Here is a 17,572-nt window from a genome sequence, read left to right as displayed (position 1 = left end):
ACTTACTATAAAAAGAAACTGGAAACATTTGACCCAATTGTGTCAAAAGAAGTGACCCCATCCTCATGAAGAGAAGTGGACCTCTTCCCATCCCCCAATGTTCTTGAAAATAGTTCCGGAAGGTTCTGTACTGAGAAGGTTGCCACTTGCAGTCCAACGGACCGCAACATGGGGCAGCCACACACAGACACCAGAGACTCCTGCCCTGCTCTCATCCTCCCTTCCCTTGAGATCTCCTGGAGTTAAGATATTGCAGTGAAAAATGAATGCTTCTCTAGTGTCAATGCACAGACGTGGACACTACACGGCTCAGGACCTCAATACCATAAGGATCACCTCTCCCCATACAAACCAACCTTGACAAATACTTACATTCCGAGTCCCTTCTCTATGTATGCTACTCAATCAAGAGGTTTGGAAGGTGACGAGAACGGGCCTTTTCTGTGGTGGCTCCCTAATTGTGGAATGCTCTCCCCAGAGTGGCTCGCCTGGTGCCAACATTGCATGCCTTTAGGCACCAAGCAAAAACATTTCTCTTTACCCAAACCATCGGCCATTAAATAATCTATAGCCTGTTAAAGGTGATGCAGGGGACTGTCATCATGATTCTATTATTATTATTATTATTATTATTATTATTATTATTATTATTATTTCTATTACTATGCTTTGTTTTATGTCTTTTATTATTATGTGCCGTGAAATACGTTCTTAATGTTGTACACTGCCCTATGATTTTTGATAAAGGGCGGAAAATAAATTGAATAAATCATAATAAATCACCATCATAATAAAAGCTGGGGCCTATGGAAGTCCAGCAACACCTATAAAATCCACAGCTCTTTACTTCCCCTTAGGGCCGAGTCAAAAAGTTCTCTCGCACACGCTCCCATCTGCAACCTAGGAGGAGGAGGGCGTTTTTCAGCTGTTTTCAGGGAGATGTGTTTCGGAAAACATGGGGACGTTGGCCTTTCGAGCTCAGTGTTGTCTACACTAAGTGTGGGGGGACTTTGGAGGCTGTGGAACTACAACTCCCATCAGTCCCAGGAAGTGTGGTCAATGGGCAGGCATGATGGGAGTTGTAGTCTGTCAGCATCTGAAGAGCTAAGGTTTCCCCACACCTGGTCTGCACTGACCTGCAGCAGGATTTCAGGACCAGAGCCTCTCCCAGCCCTGGAGATGCCATTCGGGATTGAACCTGGGACCTTCTGCATGCAAAGCAGCTCAGCCTCCGAGCCACATCCCTCCCTTAAAATTATAGGAAGCTGTCACATTAAGGCAGGCTATTGCTCTGCCTAACTCAGTATTGTTTGCACTGACTTCCAGCAGGGGCATCACACAGCCTTACCTGGAGATGCCAGGGGTTGAAACAGGGATGCTCTGCTACTGAGATGCAGTCCTTCCCATGGGTTGAGGGGTGGAACTTATTAGAGCTCTTGAAGCTCCATTGGGTTCCCTATTCCCATTTTTAGATTTCCCCAAAGGCTCCACCCCAAGGATCATTTTTTGAAGGTGCCATTTATTTAGTGTGGTGGTCACCCTTTATTTTCAGGGGTGTGTACCATTGGAAGGGGTATGGTTAGGGTTAACCAGTGTTGTGCTACACCATCGTTCAAGCAAACCATGGTTTGCTGGAAGCACAGGATGAAAGGAAGTGAGAGAGCAATTGAGTCTTGAAGGGCAGGCTCTTGCTCTCCAGGGCTGAGGAACCCGCCAGACGTCACCTGCCTACAACTCCCATCATCCCTGGCCGGTGGTCATGCTGGCTGGGACTGATGGGATATGGAGTCCAACAACACTTGGAAGGCACCAGACTCCTTCTCCTAACCACTGTCTTATTCTTCTGTATCTTGGATATTTGGGAAAGTTGTTCGTCAGTCTGCCTGTTTTCTCTTAAGATGTCGTCACCAAATTTGGCGTCACCGTTGCTGAAATCAAGAAGGTGGCTTTCATCTATGTTTGGATAGAATTAGAAGGCATCTTGAATCAAGATGGCGGGCCGGACTTCTCAAAACGGAACTGATATGGATGCAATGATGTCATTGCTAAATTTCCTGTAACAGTTCCTGAGTTTGTGGAGCAGGTTTTGGAATTGGAAGCCGCTTTGAATCAAAAATGGCAGAGCCAAGCTTTGGAAGCTGCACAGCATTTTAAGAAGTGATTTGAAAACTGTACTGACATTTCGGTTTCTTAGAGTTGCCAAGCAATGCTGGGAAATAGGTTGCTAGTCTTGTTACACGTTTGGGAAAGTTATTTGCCTGTTCATGACGCATTTGGACACCTCTAAAGCCATTGTAACCAAATTTTGCATGATGGTTCCTGAGATCAAGGAGCAGGTTTGTGCTTGGGTACAAGTGGGTGCCATTTTGAATCAAGATGGTGCGCTGAACTTTTCTAAACTGCCTTGATTTCTTAGAATTCTTGTGCAATCCCAGGTAAGAAATCCCCAATTTTAAATATTGCAATCCTTTTGGTTTGTATCCAACAAAGTCCTACTCTGAGCTGACCCACTGGGTGGCATTCAATAAAGTTTCACTCAGAATAGACCTACTAAAATTATTTAACCAGTTAGGTACATTAGTTTCAACAGGCCGACTGTTACATTTGGTTAATTACCACCCACAGGGCTGTATTCAACTAAGTCCTTCATTGAAATGACCGAATCTAAAGTTAGTCATGCCCATTAACTTCAATGGGTCTACTCTGAGCATTGAATACCACCCAATGAAACTGATGAACCCAGTGGGGTTCTGCTGGTGCAACAAGATCTCTGTTTCCTCTCCACCTAGTTAAGCAACCCCAAATAAATCTGCTCTGGAGGGTCCCCCAAACTTTCAGAGCTAATTTAGAGGGTATCAGGGAGGGAAGAGAGAGGAAGATACATTTAGCAAATTTAAATCCCGTGCACCAGCAGAGCTGCTGCATTGGATAAGGCCTAGTGAGTCTACTTTGTGTTGGACTAACATAGAAGACGATCCATTAGGATTGTATGAGAAAAATGAAGAGCTGAATTCTCTCTTCTAAACAGAGTAAAGCCATTGAATGCAAGTTAGCCATGTCTATTAACTTCAATGGCTTTACTCTGAGCAGAACTAGCACTGGATGCAACCTAGAGCTTTTAAGTCAGACTGAAAACAGTGCAGTAGAGAGACTGTTTGCACCACATTATCCTTCACAAGCTTTCATCGCAGTCAATGCCAAGCCAGGCCCATAAATAAGTCAGCACTCTCCCTGCCAGCCTGCCGATCCCATGCCAGGCTGCTTGGCAGCCCCTCCAGTGTGCAATGATATGTTTATGGCTTTAAATGCGTGCCCCGAGGGCTGCTGTGTATACAAGGTGACTAAATATACAGATTTATTAATATATCTTATTAAAACATAAGACGATAAAGGCAAGAGGCTCTACTAGAGGGGTTGCGCTTGCTTGAAAAAATCTCCCTCTCCCCGTTTCTTGACACACACACACCACACTCTTATTCAAATTAAAATTGAAATAAATCACCCAGCTTGTAGGAAATGTTTCGCTTGGTAAAAGATCTAGGGCAGGACTAAATGTTGCAAGATAAAAGAAGCCGTTGCCCAAATTGGCAGCTCCATGTCCCCATGGTCATTGGTCACAATGCTCTGTGTTCTTTGCCTGGCCCCTGAGCATGATAGGTCCTCCTGCAAAGAAGAGGGAAACCCAGTCCTTACCATGGCTCCCAGCACAGACTGGGATCAGAGGGAATTACATTTCCCATGACCCCATTCTGAGGCCACCACCTCAGGTGATGCCTTCACCTAGCGGGCTGAAACATGAAGGAACCCAATGTACTTCCTGTTGGGACTCCCCACCTAGCCACAGATCCTTTCCCTGGCCCTCCTGAGACTGAACAAGCAGAAGCAACAAGTCTGTGCCAAACCCCAACATTGGAGATGGAGTGTGTGTTTAGCAGGCCTCCTTTCCTTCATCCCTCCTTGGGAACTGGGGTGGGCCAATCTTTCCATTTTGGTTTCTCATTTCCCCATTCTCAAGTGGTCCATTTCTGCATTTTTAAAAGGTCTCCTCAAAAACTCATTTGTGTGGTAGTGGGCAGGTTCTCTAATCCACCCATATATATATTTGGTATGCCGTTTTGCTGAACGCAGATGTTTTCGCAAGCTGTTTTCCTTAATATGATGCCTTTTGCGATGCTATTTCCCCCCAATACATGCATTTTTCTTTTCTTTTTTTGGTTTGAGAACCGCACCACAAAATTCAGAGATTTTAAAAGGATAGCCATGATGTACACGTTGTCTTGGGGAGTGCAAACCAGGTAGGTGCACATCAAAATGTAAAATGAACCAAATTTATCTCTCCCCACTTTAGGGGAGGCAGACGCAACAGGGCCCTGCTGAGGAGCCAGGAAGAGGCAGGAAAAGCTGGCCTGCTATAACACACACACACACTCCGTCTCCACAAGTCTGTTGGCTAATGTAAAAGCTTTGCTGAACCAGCACCAGGTCATTGCTGGACAGCTCCCCTGGTGGACATCTCTCCTGCCAGGACCAGGCTGCTAAATCCATCTTTGCCCACTGCTGACATTTCATAGAATCACAGAGTTGGAAGGGACCCTGAGCTGCCCCTTATGGGGACTGAACCCACGAACTTGGTGTTAACAGCACCACACTCTAACCAACTGAGCTATCCAGCAGGATTCTGCCCTGCTCAAAGTGGACAGGTGTGGACTGTTTAAATCGCTACCTGCTTCCTGCACAGGGAGGGCAGAGAAGTGTATCGACGAGGTTAGGAGACGAATGAGAGCTCATAATACGGGTGCGGGAGGGGGGAAATGGATTTGTAACACTTTGTCCTGCCCTAATGGGGTTGCTTTGAAACCCAACAAAAGGCCTGGAGGGGGCGTGATTTTTAAGCAGTCGGGGTGGGGGAGCCTTTGAAGGTCCAGGATGGGTGTTGATGGTTAAGTCCACAGTTGCATGTCAAAGTCTCTGGAAAGAAGTTAGCGGAGATCTGCCAGCTGCTGTGATGAGCCCAAACACATCCTTTCTGTCTGTTTGGGAGGCTGCGCTTGGTGGGAGCGTATCCCCCTTCTCTTTCCCCCCCAGGAACAAGAGCGGCAAAGTCCCGTCAGAAATCACTCTGGCGACATCACACCAATTACAAATAGCTCCAGACTTGCCTTCCTCAGCCTTTGTATATAGTGAGGCTGGGCACTTGCGGTCAAGCACAGATAATTTAAATAATATACAGTTCTCTTCTCAATTATAATAATTATTAAACTGTTTTTCAACTCAGGCAGAGCCAGCACAAACACACATACACACACACACACAATCCGACAACAATCACTTGAAAGCAGGGCTGGAATGTCAACAAAATTCAGGGATGCGGTGAAGATGGAGAAATTGAAGGATGCATGGAGGAAACCCCATTCTAAAAGTGGGGACTCCCCTCTCCTTCATCAGCTTTTCCTGCGACTCACAACCCACCTGTTAGAATAACTTTGCAGCTGTTCCATTCGTTTTGGGTTGTATCCAATGCTAGTTGGACACAGAGTAGACTCATTGACAGTAACGGGATGCTTCAGTCCATTAATTTCAATGGGTCTGTTTTGAGTGGGACATCATGGGCTACAACCATATAGTTGCTTCCTTTGCTTCCTCTGGGAAGGTCTAAGTGGTTCACAGGAGGGGCCTGCATAGGTTCCCTGCCAGGAACTGATTGGGGGGGGGGGGAAACCACCCCACCACCAATTGATGTCCAGAGAGAATAACTGGTCCAATGGACTTACTTGCTCTCCATCCATTTTTATGGGACACGCTTTTGCATCTGCAACGGGAAGGCTGATTAAAAAAAGGGTTCTGCATTAAATTGCAAAGAGCTTTTTGGGCTTTTTCTTTTCTAAAGGAAACCAATTAGGTAGGGTGGAATCAGAAAACAGGAATCCTTTCAGAAGGGAGTTTGCTGTTTCTCAAATCATGCTGGAGGCTGGACCAAGGACCTTCTACACGCAAAGCAGGTGCTCTGCTGTGGAGCCACCTTTGTTTTTCTTATGCCCTCAGCGACCCACTTACCCACAGTGCACCAAGCCCGCCCGCCCCAGTTCAGATGAGAGTTAGATGTCCTTGGAAGGCTGGCCTTTTCAAAAACAAAACGCTGCATCCCAAAGCAAAAGCAAAGTTTTGGATCTCACTGAGGAAGTGAAGGTATCCTGTGAATATATTGTACTGGGAATGAAATAGATCTGGTCTTTTAGGTTCAGTGGCAAGAACTGTTCTCCTCCCGTGATTTTTGTCTTCTTCTTGAATTATTGCTATGCCGTGGGGAGAAGGGAAAGTATTGTTTGCGTCACTCAGCTGGAGAACCGTAACAGCAAAGAGAAGGTGATCTCCTGGGACAGAGGCGGCAAAGTACGGACAGGCAGGTCCTCGGTTGCATCTTCACCCCTCTGCCACCCTGCGTTGTGGGTCATCTGGGATTAGACTCCTACCAGCATCCCCATGAAATCGGATCCATTCTGAATGGTGACAGGGGCACCGGCGCTGTTGTCGACAAAGATAGAAGTGTACTGTCCAGGCTGCACCACAAGGGAAGAGAAGAAGAAAGTGCGATGTACAAAGCTACAAGAGAACCACAAGCCCAGGGGCTGCCAGTTTGTTTCCAGGTCCGATTGAAGGGCGTTCAAAGCCAGTGTTTCCCATACTTGGGTCCCCACCTCTTTTTGGACTACAACTCCCATCGCCCCTACCTAGCTAGCAGGGAGAAGGATGGGAATTGTAGCTGGAGACCCAAGTTTGGGAAACACTTCTCAGAACCATTCAGGGCTGAAATACCCGAAAGACCTGCTCCTTCCCTGCAGACCTTCTTGGGTGCTGAGATCAGCAAAGGAGGCCTTCTTCCTTGTTCCGCCACCCTCAGGAGTTGGGGGGGGTGGCAGACCAGGAAAGGGCCTTCTCTGTAGAAGGTTGTGGGGCTCCCTCCCCTCCATGACAAAGCACGCCTTGGCTTTCGACACTTGAGGTGCATGCTTTTAGGACCCATCTTATTTCTATAATTTGAAGCTGTTTTACAGCATTTTCAGTATTTTAATTGTAATCTGCCCTGAGACCTGAAATGCACACAATAAAACCTAATAATAGTACCTTGGAGATGCCGGGGATTGGACCCAGGATCATAGCTGTCAAGTTTTCCCTTTTCTCGCGAGGAAGCCTATTCGGCATAAGGGAATTTCCCTTTAAAAAAAGGGAGAACTTGACAGCTATGCTCAGGACCTTCTGCATGCAGAGCAGATGCCCTGCCACTGAGCTACGGTTCTTCCCACCTGCCGAACCTGTTGCATAAAAATGGTGGCCCCAGGGGTGGGAGTCTGTCTCAGTTCGCTGATGCTCTTTATAGGCTACATTACTGTCAGCTCTCCAACCCCCTTATACCTGCAGCTGCAGCAATCCGTGGACATAAACGGTGAATATCTTGCTGTTGCTTTCCAGACCAGCAATAACTTCCAAAGACCTACGAGATGCAAAAGAAAGGGAAACAGATGTTCACGGGCCAGAGTCATAGCTTGGCATAGCACGGCGGCTGAGAACTGGGATATCTCAAATGCCGCAAGCTCTCCGTCATTTATAAGGACATAAGAAGAGCCTGCAGGATCAGGCCAATGGCCCATATAGTCCATTTATTCTCACAGTGGCCAACCAGATGCCTGCAAGTAGGCCCTGAGCAGAGGAGCACTCTCCCCTCCTGCCATTTCCAGAAACTGACATCCAGAAGCATTTTTTCCCCTTTGACCACAGAGGCAGAGCACAGTCATCAAGGACAATAGCCATTCGTAGTCTCAACCTCCTAGAATTTGTCCAGTCCTCTTTTCAAGCCACCCAAGTTAGTGTTCCCCGCTTCCTCCTGTGGAAGTGAGTTCCGCAGGTTATCTATGTGCTGCCTGAAGAAGCACTTTCTTTCCTCTGTCCCAAAGCTTCCAACATTCAGCTTTTGTCGGGATGTCCACGCATTTCAGCGTTATGAGAGGAGGAGGGAAAACTTTCCCTTATCCCCTTTCTGCATGCCAAGTATAATTTTATAAACTTCTGCCATGTCACCTCTTAGTTGCCTTTCCTCTAAACTAAAAAAAAAAAATTCCAAATGCGTCAACATTTCCTCATAGGGGAGTTGTTCCACCCCCTTGATCATTTGGGTTGCCCCTCCAATTGCAGTATGCTCTCGTTGTTTCCTCTGTGAATTCCGCCGGCTTGCAAAGACAGATGTATTAACAACCTGGCCCTAACTTTACTCTGCACCTTTACCCATGAGGAAGACCACTGAACACAGTACCAGTTTGCTTCCGGTTGCATATGCATAGGAATGGGCTATTTAAAAGTTTTGTTCAACTTCCTCCAAATTATCTTGAGAAAAAATGACTGTGGGGGGAACCTCTGGCCCTGCACCTTGGCTGAACTACAACTCTCCTTATCCCTCTGGCCGTTGGCAACGCCTGCCGGAAGTTGTAGTTCAGCAACATCTGGAAGGCCAGAGGATCCCCACACAGTCAGTTTCTGAAGATAATTTGGAGGAAGTGGAGCAAAAACAAAGTGGAGATGTTTCAGCAACAAACACATTAATTTAAATTTCTTCCATCCATCCCTCGGTTCTAAAGCAGATGACTAACCAAGTAAAAAAATGATGGGTTGTAGCCAAATAAGTTCTGCTCAGAATATACCTGTTGAAATGAATGAACCTAAGTTAAAAGTGACCATTAATGTTAACCTAAGTTAGACATAGGGACCCAGGTGGCGCTGTGGGTTAAACCACTGAGCCTAGGGCTTGCTGATCAGAAGGTCGGCGGTTCGAATCCCTGTGACGGGGTGAGCTCCTGTTGCTTGGTCCCAGCTCCTGCCAACCTAGCAGTTCGAAAGCACGTCAAAATGCAAGTAGATAAATAGGAACCGCTACAGCGGGAAGGTAAACGGCGTTTCCATGTGCTGCTCTGGTTTGCCAGAAGCGGCTTTGTCATGCTGGCCACATGATCTGGAAGCTATACGCCGGCTCCCTCGGCCAATAATGTGAGATGAGTGTGCAACCCCAGAGTCGGTCACGACTGGACCTAATGGTCAGGGGTTCCTTTACCTTTACCTTTAAGTTAGACATGACCATTAATAATGTTAGACATGCGTCCATTGAAAATAATGACCACAGCCAACTTAGGGTCTACTTTGAGGAAGGTGTAGTTGGGTACAACATAAAACAGGCACCCCCAAACTCCAAATGTTTTGGACTACAATTCCCATCTTCCCCAACCACTGGTCCTGTTAGCTAGGGATCATGGGAGTTGTAGGCCAAAACATCTGGAGGGCCGCAGTTTGGGGATGCCTGACATAAAAGGTCTAGTCTGAGGAGGATTAAAGTTGGCTGCAACCCCTAAATTAGCCGTGCCGAATCATTTCAGTGGATCTACTCTGAGCAGGGCCGATGTTGGCTACAACCCCCATGTTTACGACATGCTCTTCGCTCTCACCAGTTTTGCCAGCCGGTGGCTCGTTTGGGCTTGCTCTCCTACCGACATTGCAACAGGTCCCATGCCCTCCGGAGGCAGGTTGCCCCACCCTGCAGGTGCAAGCGAAGCCCTAATAAAGGGGCACTGCCAGGTTGGGCAGGTGGTAGAGGCATGCCCCGAGCCAGCCGATGCCCTGGCCTCGTCATGTTTCATAAGAGGTGAGGCAAGCCGAGGGAACGGAAACCATCGCCTCACTCCACTGCTCCCAGTTTCCACAGCTGCCATGCCAAAACCCAACTCCAACATTCACATGAACCCACCCCTATCCAGAGACGGTCCAAGAGCAACAGCCCCCTGACTTGCCAGAGGCTCTCTTCCACCTCTGTTTCAGCAACTGGAGTAGCCTTTACAAGCATGGCCAATTGCTCCAAAGCTGAAGAAGAGACCCTTGGCTTGGTGGGTAGGCCACCTGTCCAACATCTCCTGATAGGGCTGGGAAATATTCACATCTGAAACCCCAGAGGGTCTATTGAGGATCTTTTCCATTATGTGGAGTACTGTGTCCAGTTCTGGGCACCACAGTTCAAGAAGGATACTGACAAGCTGGAACGTGTCCAGAGGAGGGCAACCGAAATGGTCAAAGGCCTGGAAACGATGCCTTATGAGGAACGGTTTAGGAGCTGGGCATGTTTAGCCTAGAGAAGAGAAGGTTAAGGGGTGATATGATAGCCATGTTCAAATATATTAAAGGATGCCATATAGAGGAGGGAGAAAGGTTGTTTTCTGTTGCTCCAGAGAAGCGGACACTGAACAATGGATTCAAACTACTGTACAAGAAAGAAGATTCCGCCTGAACATTAGGAAGAACTTCCTGACAGTGTTCGACAGTGGAATTTGCTGCCAAGGAGTGTGGTGGAGTCTCCTTCTTTGGAGGTCTTTAAGCAGAGGCTTGACAGCCATCTGTCAGGAATGCTTTGATGGTTTTTCCTGCTTGGCAGGGGTTTGGACTGGATGGCTCTTGTGGTCTCTTCCAACTCAATGATTCTATGTTTCATATTGCCCATTGTGTGATTCACCCAGAGCTAAATTTGTCTCCCCTTTTCAGATTTCCTTAGAACAGGCATCCCCAAACAGCGGCCCTCCAGATGTTTTGGCCTACAACTCCCATGATCCCTAGCTAACAGGACCAGTGGTCAGGGAAGATGGGAATTGTAGTCCAAAACATCTGGAGGGCTGAAGTTTGGGGGTGCCTGCCTTAGAAAGTCAACCAGATGATTCGAAAATTAAATGGTTTTGGCAGATGTTGAAATGTGCATCAGCTATAGGGTGACACTATTTCTACTAGCACAAGAAAGGTAAGAGCAACTTTTTTGGTTCGTGCAACTGCCAAAGCCCAGGGATGCTGAATAGAAGGAATGTTCCTAAATTTTGGACATTGTAGATTTGTCCTGGTCTGGTGGCATGCAAAGTCTTTAGTTTTGTAGCTGTGTGATTTCTGCTCATCCTGTATTGTGATGGGCCATTGGGCTATAAACAATTAAAAAAAACTAAGCTAGTGTTTATCTATACACCAGTGTGGTGCAATGACTGGAGTGTTGGATTAGGACCTGGAAGACCAGGGCTCAAATTCCCAAGCAGCCATGAAACTCACTGGGTGGCCTTGGACCAGGTGCAGTCTCTCAGCCTAATCTATCTCACAGGGTTGTTGTGAGGACAAAAATGGGGAGGAAGAAGTGAACCACGTACACGCCTGCTCAAGTTCCTTGTGGGATAGAAACACGAAAAATGAAAATAAGCTTGGTGGTACTGTGCATTAAAGGGCATATAAGGGAAAAATGGTATACAAACATGCATTATATCAGGGGAAATGGCTTGCAAAACAAAACCTGTGTATTCGGCAAAGCTGCATATGGAAATGGATACATTAGGAGAAAATCTCAGAAAACAGCAGGTGAATTTTCATGCGGGGCTTCTTTTAAAAAGGCAAGAGGAAATGTGGACTGACTGTAAGACTGGAAAAATGAGAAAAATGAAATGGGACACATCCTCTCTTCCCTAATTAGGCATTTTGGCCCTTGCTTAAAACATATCTGTTCACCCAGATTTCCCCCATGGAAAACATCAACTGGCTGCGTCGATGTATTAAGCTCCTGGTTTGCGGTGGATTTTGTATTCGTGTTATGAATGCAATTTATTGCTGACTCTGTGTTCTTCCCTGCTGCGGTATCTGCCAAACTATCAGGTTCGAGGGGTTTCTGCCATCTCCCAGCACCCACTGCTACTAATAACATCTCATTGAAAGCTCCATGGCGTCTTTTGGGGGAGCCAACAAAGCCTATGAACAAGGCCTGGTCTGGTTGTGTTTTTTTTAAAGCCTTCAGCATTCCACACCTTCTTCCCTGTTCCTCCAATAAAAGTGTTTAAATTAGAACTTTAACAGCGAGATCGGTTCCATCTGAGTCACAAAGAGGAAGGGGGGGGCCTTTGGCACAGCCACGATCCCAAACTTTTCTTCCAGCTCCACTTTTTGGCTTCCGTGGGGTTTCAAGAGCTGCTAGCAGAGACCCGTTCCGAGGACATTTCCCCCACTTTTGACAGAGTTGTGGCGAGTGTGATGGACAAAGAACAAATCAGGCAAGAGAAAAGGCCCAAGATGGCCATTCTTGCGCAAGGAAAGCATAGGGGATGTTTTAGAAAGGCCTGGGGGAACACCACTGCCACCTGCCGAATGAACTGCAGATCTCTAAGCTTCTCCAACAAGGCCTCCTGAGGAGACACAGCCCTTTCAACAAGGTCTATTGAGGAGCTGCAGGCCTTCGGAAGAGCTGCGGATGGTTGCCATGGGAGACAGGGGCCTGTCAGCAGGTCTGAATGCACGAGGCTGCCATATTTTTGTGCACGGCAGCCATTCGGACCCCAGAATGCTCCAGAATGAGTCAACTTCCAAAGAACCCTCCAAAACAAAGATGGCGGCCACGGGCCAGGGTAAGCCATGAACGCTGGATAAGAGAAGATGAAGGGGAGACCACGAGAGGATTGAAGGGTTGTCCTGAGGAAAACCGAGCCGGTGCGTTTTCTGTCGCTCCAGCGCGAAGGAGCGAGGGGGGTGGAAAGGGCAGGAAAGTCAACTTTGGCTAAAAGATAGGAGCAGTTGAGTGCCTTGGAAGGTGGCCAGCTCTGCTTCACTGAAGGTTTTTGTGCAGAAACTGGTTAGTCAGCGAAGCAGCATGGAGAAGAAGGCTATTAAGCCTGAAATCTACGTTCGGCCTTCAGTATTGGATGCACAATGTCTACTTGCTGGCATTCACAAGTAGGGAGAGTTGCTGTTGCACACGGGTCCTACTGGCAGGATTTCCAGAAGAAGCATTTGGTTGGCAGGGTATTAGACTAGATGGGCTTTTGGCCTGATGTAGCAGACTTTAGTTATGTTCTTAATTTCCATGGGCCCTGTTTTGGTGGGGCTTCCTGTAGGTATCTGGATGAACACTGGGAGAACAGGATGCCTGACCCCAATGGGCCATTGGCCTCATCCAGCAGAGCTTTTCTCATTATTTAGTTGCCTCCAGCATTGAAGATCTTGTGCCCAGCAGGGGGTGGAGCAAAATGACCTCCAAGTTCCCTTTTGACTCCTATTAAAGGTAAAGGGGCCCCTGACCATCAGGTCCAGTCGTGTCCGACTCTGGGGTTGAGGCGCTCATCTCGCTCTATAGGCCGAGGGAGCCGGCGTTTGTGGCCAGCATGACAAAGCTGCTTCTGGCGAACCAGAGCAACGCACGGAAACGCCATTTACCTTCCCGCCGGAGCGGTTCCTATTTATCAACTTGCACTTTGATGTGCTTTCGAACTGCTAGGTTGGCAGGAGCTGGGACTGAGCAACGGGAGCTCACCCTGTTGCAGCCCTAGACTCTGTGGTTTAACCCACAGCGCCACCTGGGTCCCTGGGTCCTATTATTGAATCCTATTATTCATAATGTGCTAGTGTTATTCTGACCAGCGTAAGTTGAGATTCAAGTGTATTTTGGGGAGGAAAGAATGGCTGGGATATTGCTGTTGTTGTTCTTGTTGTTACTTCAATTATCCATTTAGAAAGAAACCTTAGATTAGACCTGCCGTAAAGATGCTAGAACAAGGATGGGGGACCCTTTTTTATTCCAAGGGCCGCATTCCCTTCTGGGCAGCATTCTGGGGGCCACATGCCAGTGGTATTCAGAGCCAGAGGTAAAAGTGAGTGGAGCAATGGATTTTTAAATGACCTTTGTGCAGTAGGCTGGTTTCAACACCCACCCCTCTCTATCCAGGCAGGCAGAGTTCAAGGACATGTTCCAGCCAGGCAAATGTGTTCAAGGAAGGTGCAAAGCAGGGCTGGGGAGAGACCTAGCTGGGGAGGTGTGTGGCCTGGGGAGAGTGCTGAGAGCCAGACACAGAGAGCTGGAAGGCCACATTCGGACAATGGGCCGAAGGTTCCCCACCACCCATGTCCTGAGATGGCATTGCAGCAGCATCTCAGTGACTTACGTGTTGCGATGACAGAGGGATTCGATGCAGATCAGCACCCGGACGTTGTCTCTTGCTCGAAGCTGTAGTTTACTTTTCAGCTCACTGTGGTCTTGGAGGAAAAGGAAGGAGGGTATGTAATGAATATAGAGATGTGCGCATAGAAATTAGCCTACGATGCAAATTTAATATCGACATTTATCGCCCCACCCACTTTTGCCTCTGCAAATGTTGCAAATGTGACCCCCTCGGATCATAAATAAGGTCCCTGTGTTAGAGGAGCCAGCTTTCATGGGGTTAGATTCGACCTTCTTTTTCCAAGACTGGACCGGCTGGGAAACGAAGGCAAAAGGACATGTTATCTGCCAGCAGCGAGAGTTCCCACTCACCAATGTGGACGTTGGCCGAAAACTGATAAATGCCAGATATAGATGCTGTAAATCTGCCGGTGGTTAAGTTCAAGCCAGATCCCCGGAGGAACGCTCCTTTGGCCGAAGGCTAGGGAGAAAAAGAACGCTGTCACAAATCCAACGAGACCCTGGCCACCGCCTCCACTGCTCCCCTTCTCTTTATTTCATAACTTTCTTGAGTTGTGCCCTTGACTCAAAACATCACCGGACCGCTTTACATTCAATAATCTCAGGGTTGTATCCACATTAGGTTTAACATTCAATCTTTCCCCCCCAGTTAAGCCTTTCACCAAAAATGGCACCATTCACCTCGCTTGTCCACTGTAACGAAACCGTAACATCCGTAGCGCCAAGTGCTTGATTACATAAGAATCATAAGGCTGCAGAGTTGGAAGGGACCCGTGAGAGACACCTAGTCCAACTCCATGCAATGCAAGAATCATTTTTGCCCAAAGTGGGTCTCGAACCCATCGTCTCACGCTCTACCACCTGAGCACTATCCCAGGAATGGGGTTGTGACATTATTCCATCCGGTTCATTTCATCGCACAATGCAAATGGGGGGGTTGAGGCAGGGAGAACCATAATCAATTGTGTATCGTTTGAGGAAGGAAAGCAGACAGAACAGCAAATGCCGATCATGTTCACCCAATTGATTTCCATTCTGGATGTGTCCTCTGGCAATTTCTGCTACCGTTTCTGTTTCGGCGGAATTCTCAAACATCCCTAAACACGCAGCCCTAGCCCTACCGAATCACGTTTTTCTGCGCCATTGGGAAGGGGCTTAGCGGCCTCTGTTTTTCTTTGCCTTCATCTCTACAATTTTGGGGTGGGGACCTCGGAGGCCCAAAGAGCCCTCCCAACCTCCCACCCTGGGTTTAGCTGCTGCCATGCAAGGGAGAGGTCTCCAGTTGCAAAGCTGGCAGGAAAGATTATCGGACTTAGCCTAAAATAAACGCAGTGCGGGTGTTTATTGTTATCTTTGGCTCCTGCCCTGTGGGTTTGGCTCAAATCAAGGAGGAGGAGAAAATTAGCTTTAATGTGCCAAGGAAAGAAAAAGCCCATTAATTGGAGGTTCTGCTGTTGCTGCAACATCAGAACTTGGGTGGTTTTTTTCAGGAGAGAGAGAAATCTGGTTTTGCCTAGGTAACTCTATTACGATTAGTAATTACTGTTACTAATTAATAATATTTATTATTACTACTACTACTATTAATATTAATAATATTTTAATTGTTATTACTGCTACTACTATCCGTATTTTTCCATCTATATGACACCCCCATGTATAAGATGCCCCCTATTTTGGGGGACTCAGATTTAAGAAAATGGGGGATATGACCCAGAGTATAAGACGCCCCCTAATTTTTGACATTATTTTTTTGGGGGGGAAACCTAATCTTATACAGTACATGGAAAAATACAGTAATATTATTGTAATCATTGCTACTACTACTACTACTACTACTGTTATTAATAATAATAATATTTATGATGACGATGATTATATGGTGTTTGGTCCAAAGGTCCCAGCATATTAATACACCAACACTAAGGGTAAAAAAATAATATACAATAGATCTTCCATCAAACCATCCATCAAATAAGACTGCAATCCTAATGGGCATGTCGTCGGCCACTGTGAGAAGAGGATGTTGAACTAGATGGACCATTGGCCTGATTCAGCTGCAGGGCTTTCCTTACATTCTCATGGATGAACATGACAGATGTAGGTCCATTAATTTCAGGTAGCTCTATCACCAAGAAGGACTTAGTGGGATATGGCCCATCGTAAAAGGATGGATAAAACAGCTAAAATCCACAAAACTGGCAGATATACGTAATATATTTATCAATAAAACTCAGATGAAATGAGTGGGTTGCTTGAGTTAGCTCAACAGCTACAGAGCTAGAGCGAACCTACATAGAATCATAGAATTGTAGAGTTGGAAAGGACCCTGAGGATCATCTAGTCCAACCCCCTGCAACGCAAGACTATGCAGCTGTTCCATACAGGGATCGAACCTTCAGCCTTGGCATTATCAGCACTATGATGCGTCTGTTGGAAGGCTGTACCACTTTGGAGAGTAGGACGGTAGAGAGCGATATCAAGCCATAGGCCATGCATAAGACAGCTTTGATTCTTCTCAGTTGCTCATTTGACACCCCTAGTATATGGTATGGGGCCTTCCACTCCCCTTTTCAAATTTATGTGTCCACCCCCTCCAATCTCTTAGGCAGAAGCTGCCAACCCATTTTTGGCAGCTCTGCTCCTTCCCCCATTTCGTTAAAAGCAATTAAACTAAAACGGAGGCAGCGACTTAATTCCCCCGAAACCGCGGGCTTGAAATGGAAGGCAATTTTCCGGCACCAGTAAATTACCGCTTGATAAAACATTCCTGTTTCTTCACGTCTTTCTCTCTCTCTCTGCGGCTTCACCATTCTGTCTCTTGCAGAATGAAAGAACGTCAACAGAGTGCTCCCATTCCCTATGAGGACTTGAGCTCAGCAGTAGAGCATCTGCTTCACCAGAAGCATGAAGATGTTAAGAGCCTAAGCAGAGCCCTGCTGGATCGGGCCAAAGCTCCATCAAGCCCAACATCCTGCTCTCAGGTGGGCCAGCCACAGGCTCATTATGGGAAGCCCGCAAGCAGAAACTGAGAGCTCTCCCCAGTTGCGATTCCCAGCCACTGGTATCGTGCAGCATCCTGCCTCCATCAGTAGCGAGAGAACATAGCCATCGGGACTAGCAGCCATTGGTAGCCATTGAATCAGAGAATCAAAGAGTTGGAAGGGACCCCAAGGGTCATCTGGTCCAACCCCCTGCAATGCAGGCATCTCAGCTAAAGCAGGTGGCCGCCCAAGCTCTGCTTAAAAACTTCCAAGGAAGGAGAGTCCACCACCTCCCGAGGGAGACCATTCCACTGTCAAACAGCTCATACTGTCTGTTTAGTCGGAATCTCCTTTCTTGTAACTCAAAGCCATTGGTTCGAGTCCCACCCTCCAGGGCAAGCTTGCTCCATCTTCCATGTGACAGCCCTTGAGATATTCGTAGATGGCTATCGAATCTCCTCTCATTCTCCTCTTTCCCTATGCTAAACATACCCATGTCCTTCATGAATTTGTCTGATCCTCTAGTAAAGATACCCAGGAGGAGAATTATGAACGACAGCCCTGATATATTAGACCGGCTCCCGGGGCCCAA

The 17,572-nt window shown here is 47.2% G+C and overlaps 1 protein-coding gene across 2 annotated transcripts in view; it reads right to left on the bottom strand.

Moving 5' to 3' along the window:
* Window positions 1–580: 580 nt before the first annotated feature.
* Window positions 581–17,572, bottom strand: part of C1QTNF12 (C1q and TNF related 12) — a 37,680-nt gene continuing 20,688 nt past the window's right edge. For both annotated transcript variants that reach the window (XM_035120700.2, XM_060276202.1), the window contains 4 exons: window positions 14,348–14,456; window positions 13,980–14,070; window positions 7,411–7,489; window positions 581–6,557 (listed from right to left, as the gene is read on the bottom strand). In XM_035120700.2, the coding sequence (XP_034976591.1) occupies window positions 6,459–6,557; window positions 7,411–7,489; window positions 13,980–14,070; window positions 14,348–14,456 (378 nt within the window). In that variant the 3' untranslated portion in view covers window positions 581–6,458. The remainder of the gene's footprint in view (window positions 6,558–7,410; window positions 7,490–13,979; window positions 14,071–14,347; window positions 14,457–17,572) is intronic.

The sequence above is a fragment of the Zootoca vivipara genome, chromosome 6, assembly GCF_963506605.1.
Source record: "Zootoca vivipara chromosome 6, rZooViv1.1, whole genome shotgun sequence".
NCBI lineage: Eukaryota > Metazoa > Chordata > Lepidosauria > Squamata > Lacertidae > Zootoca > Zootoca vivipara.
The sequence above is the reverse complement of the archived record's forward strand: the minus strand, read 5'-3'. Positions and strand labels throughout refer to the sequence as shown.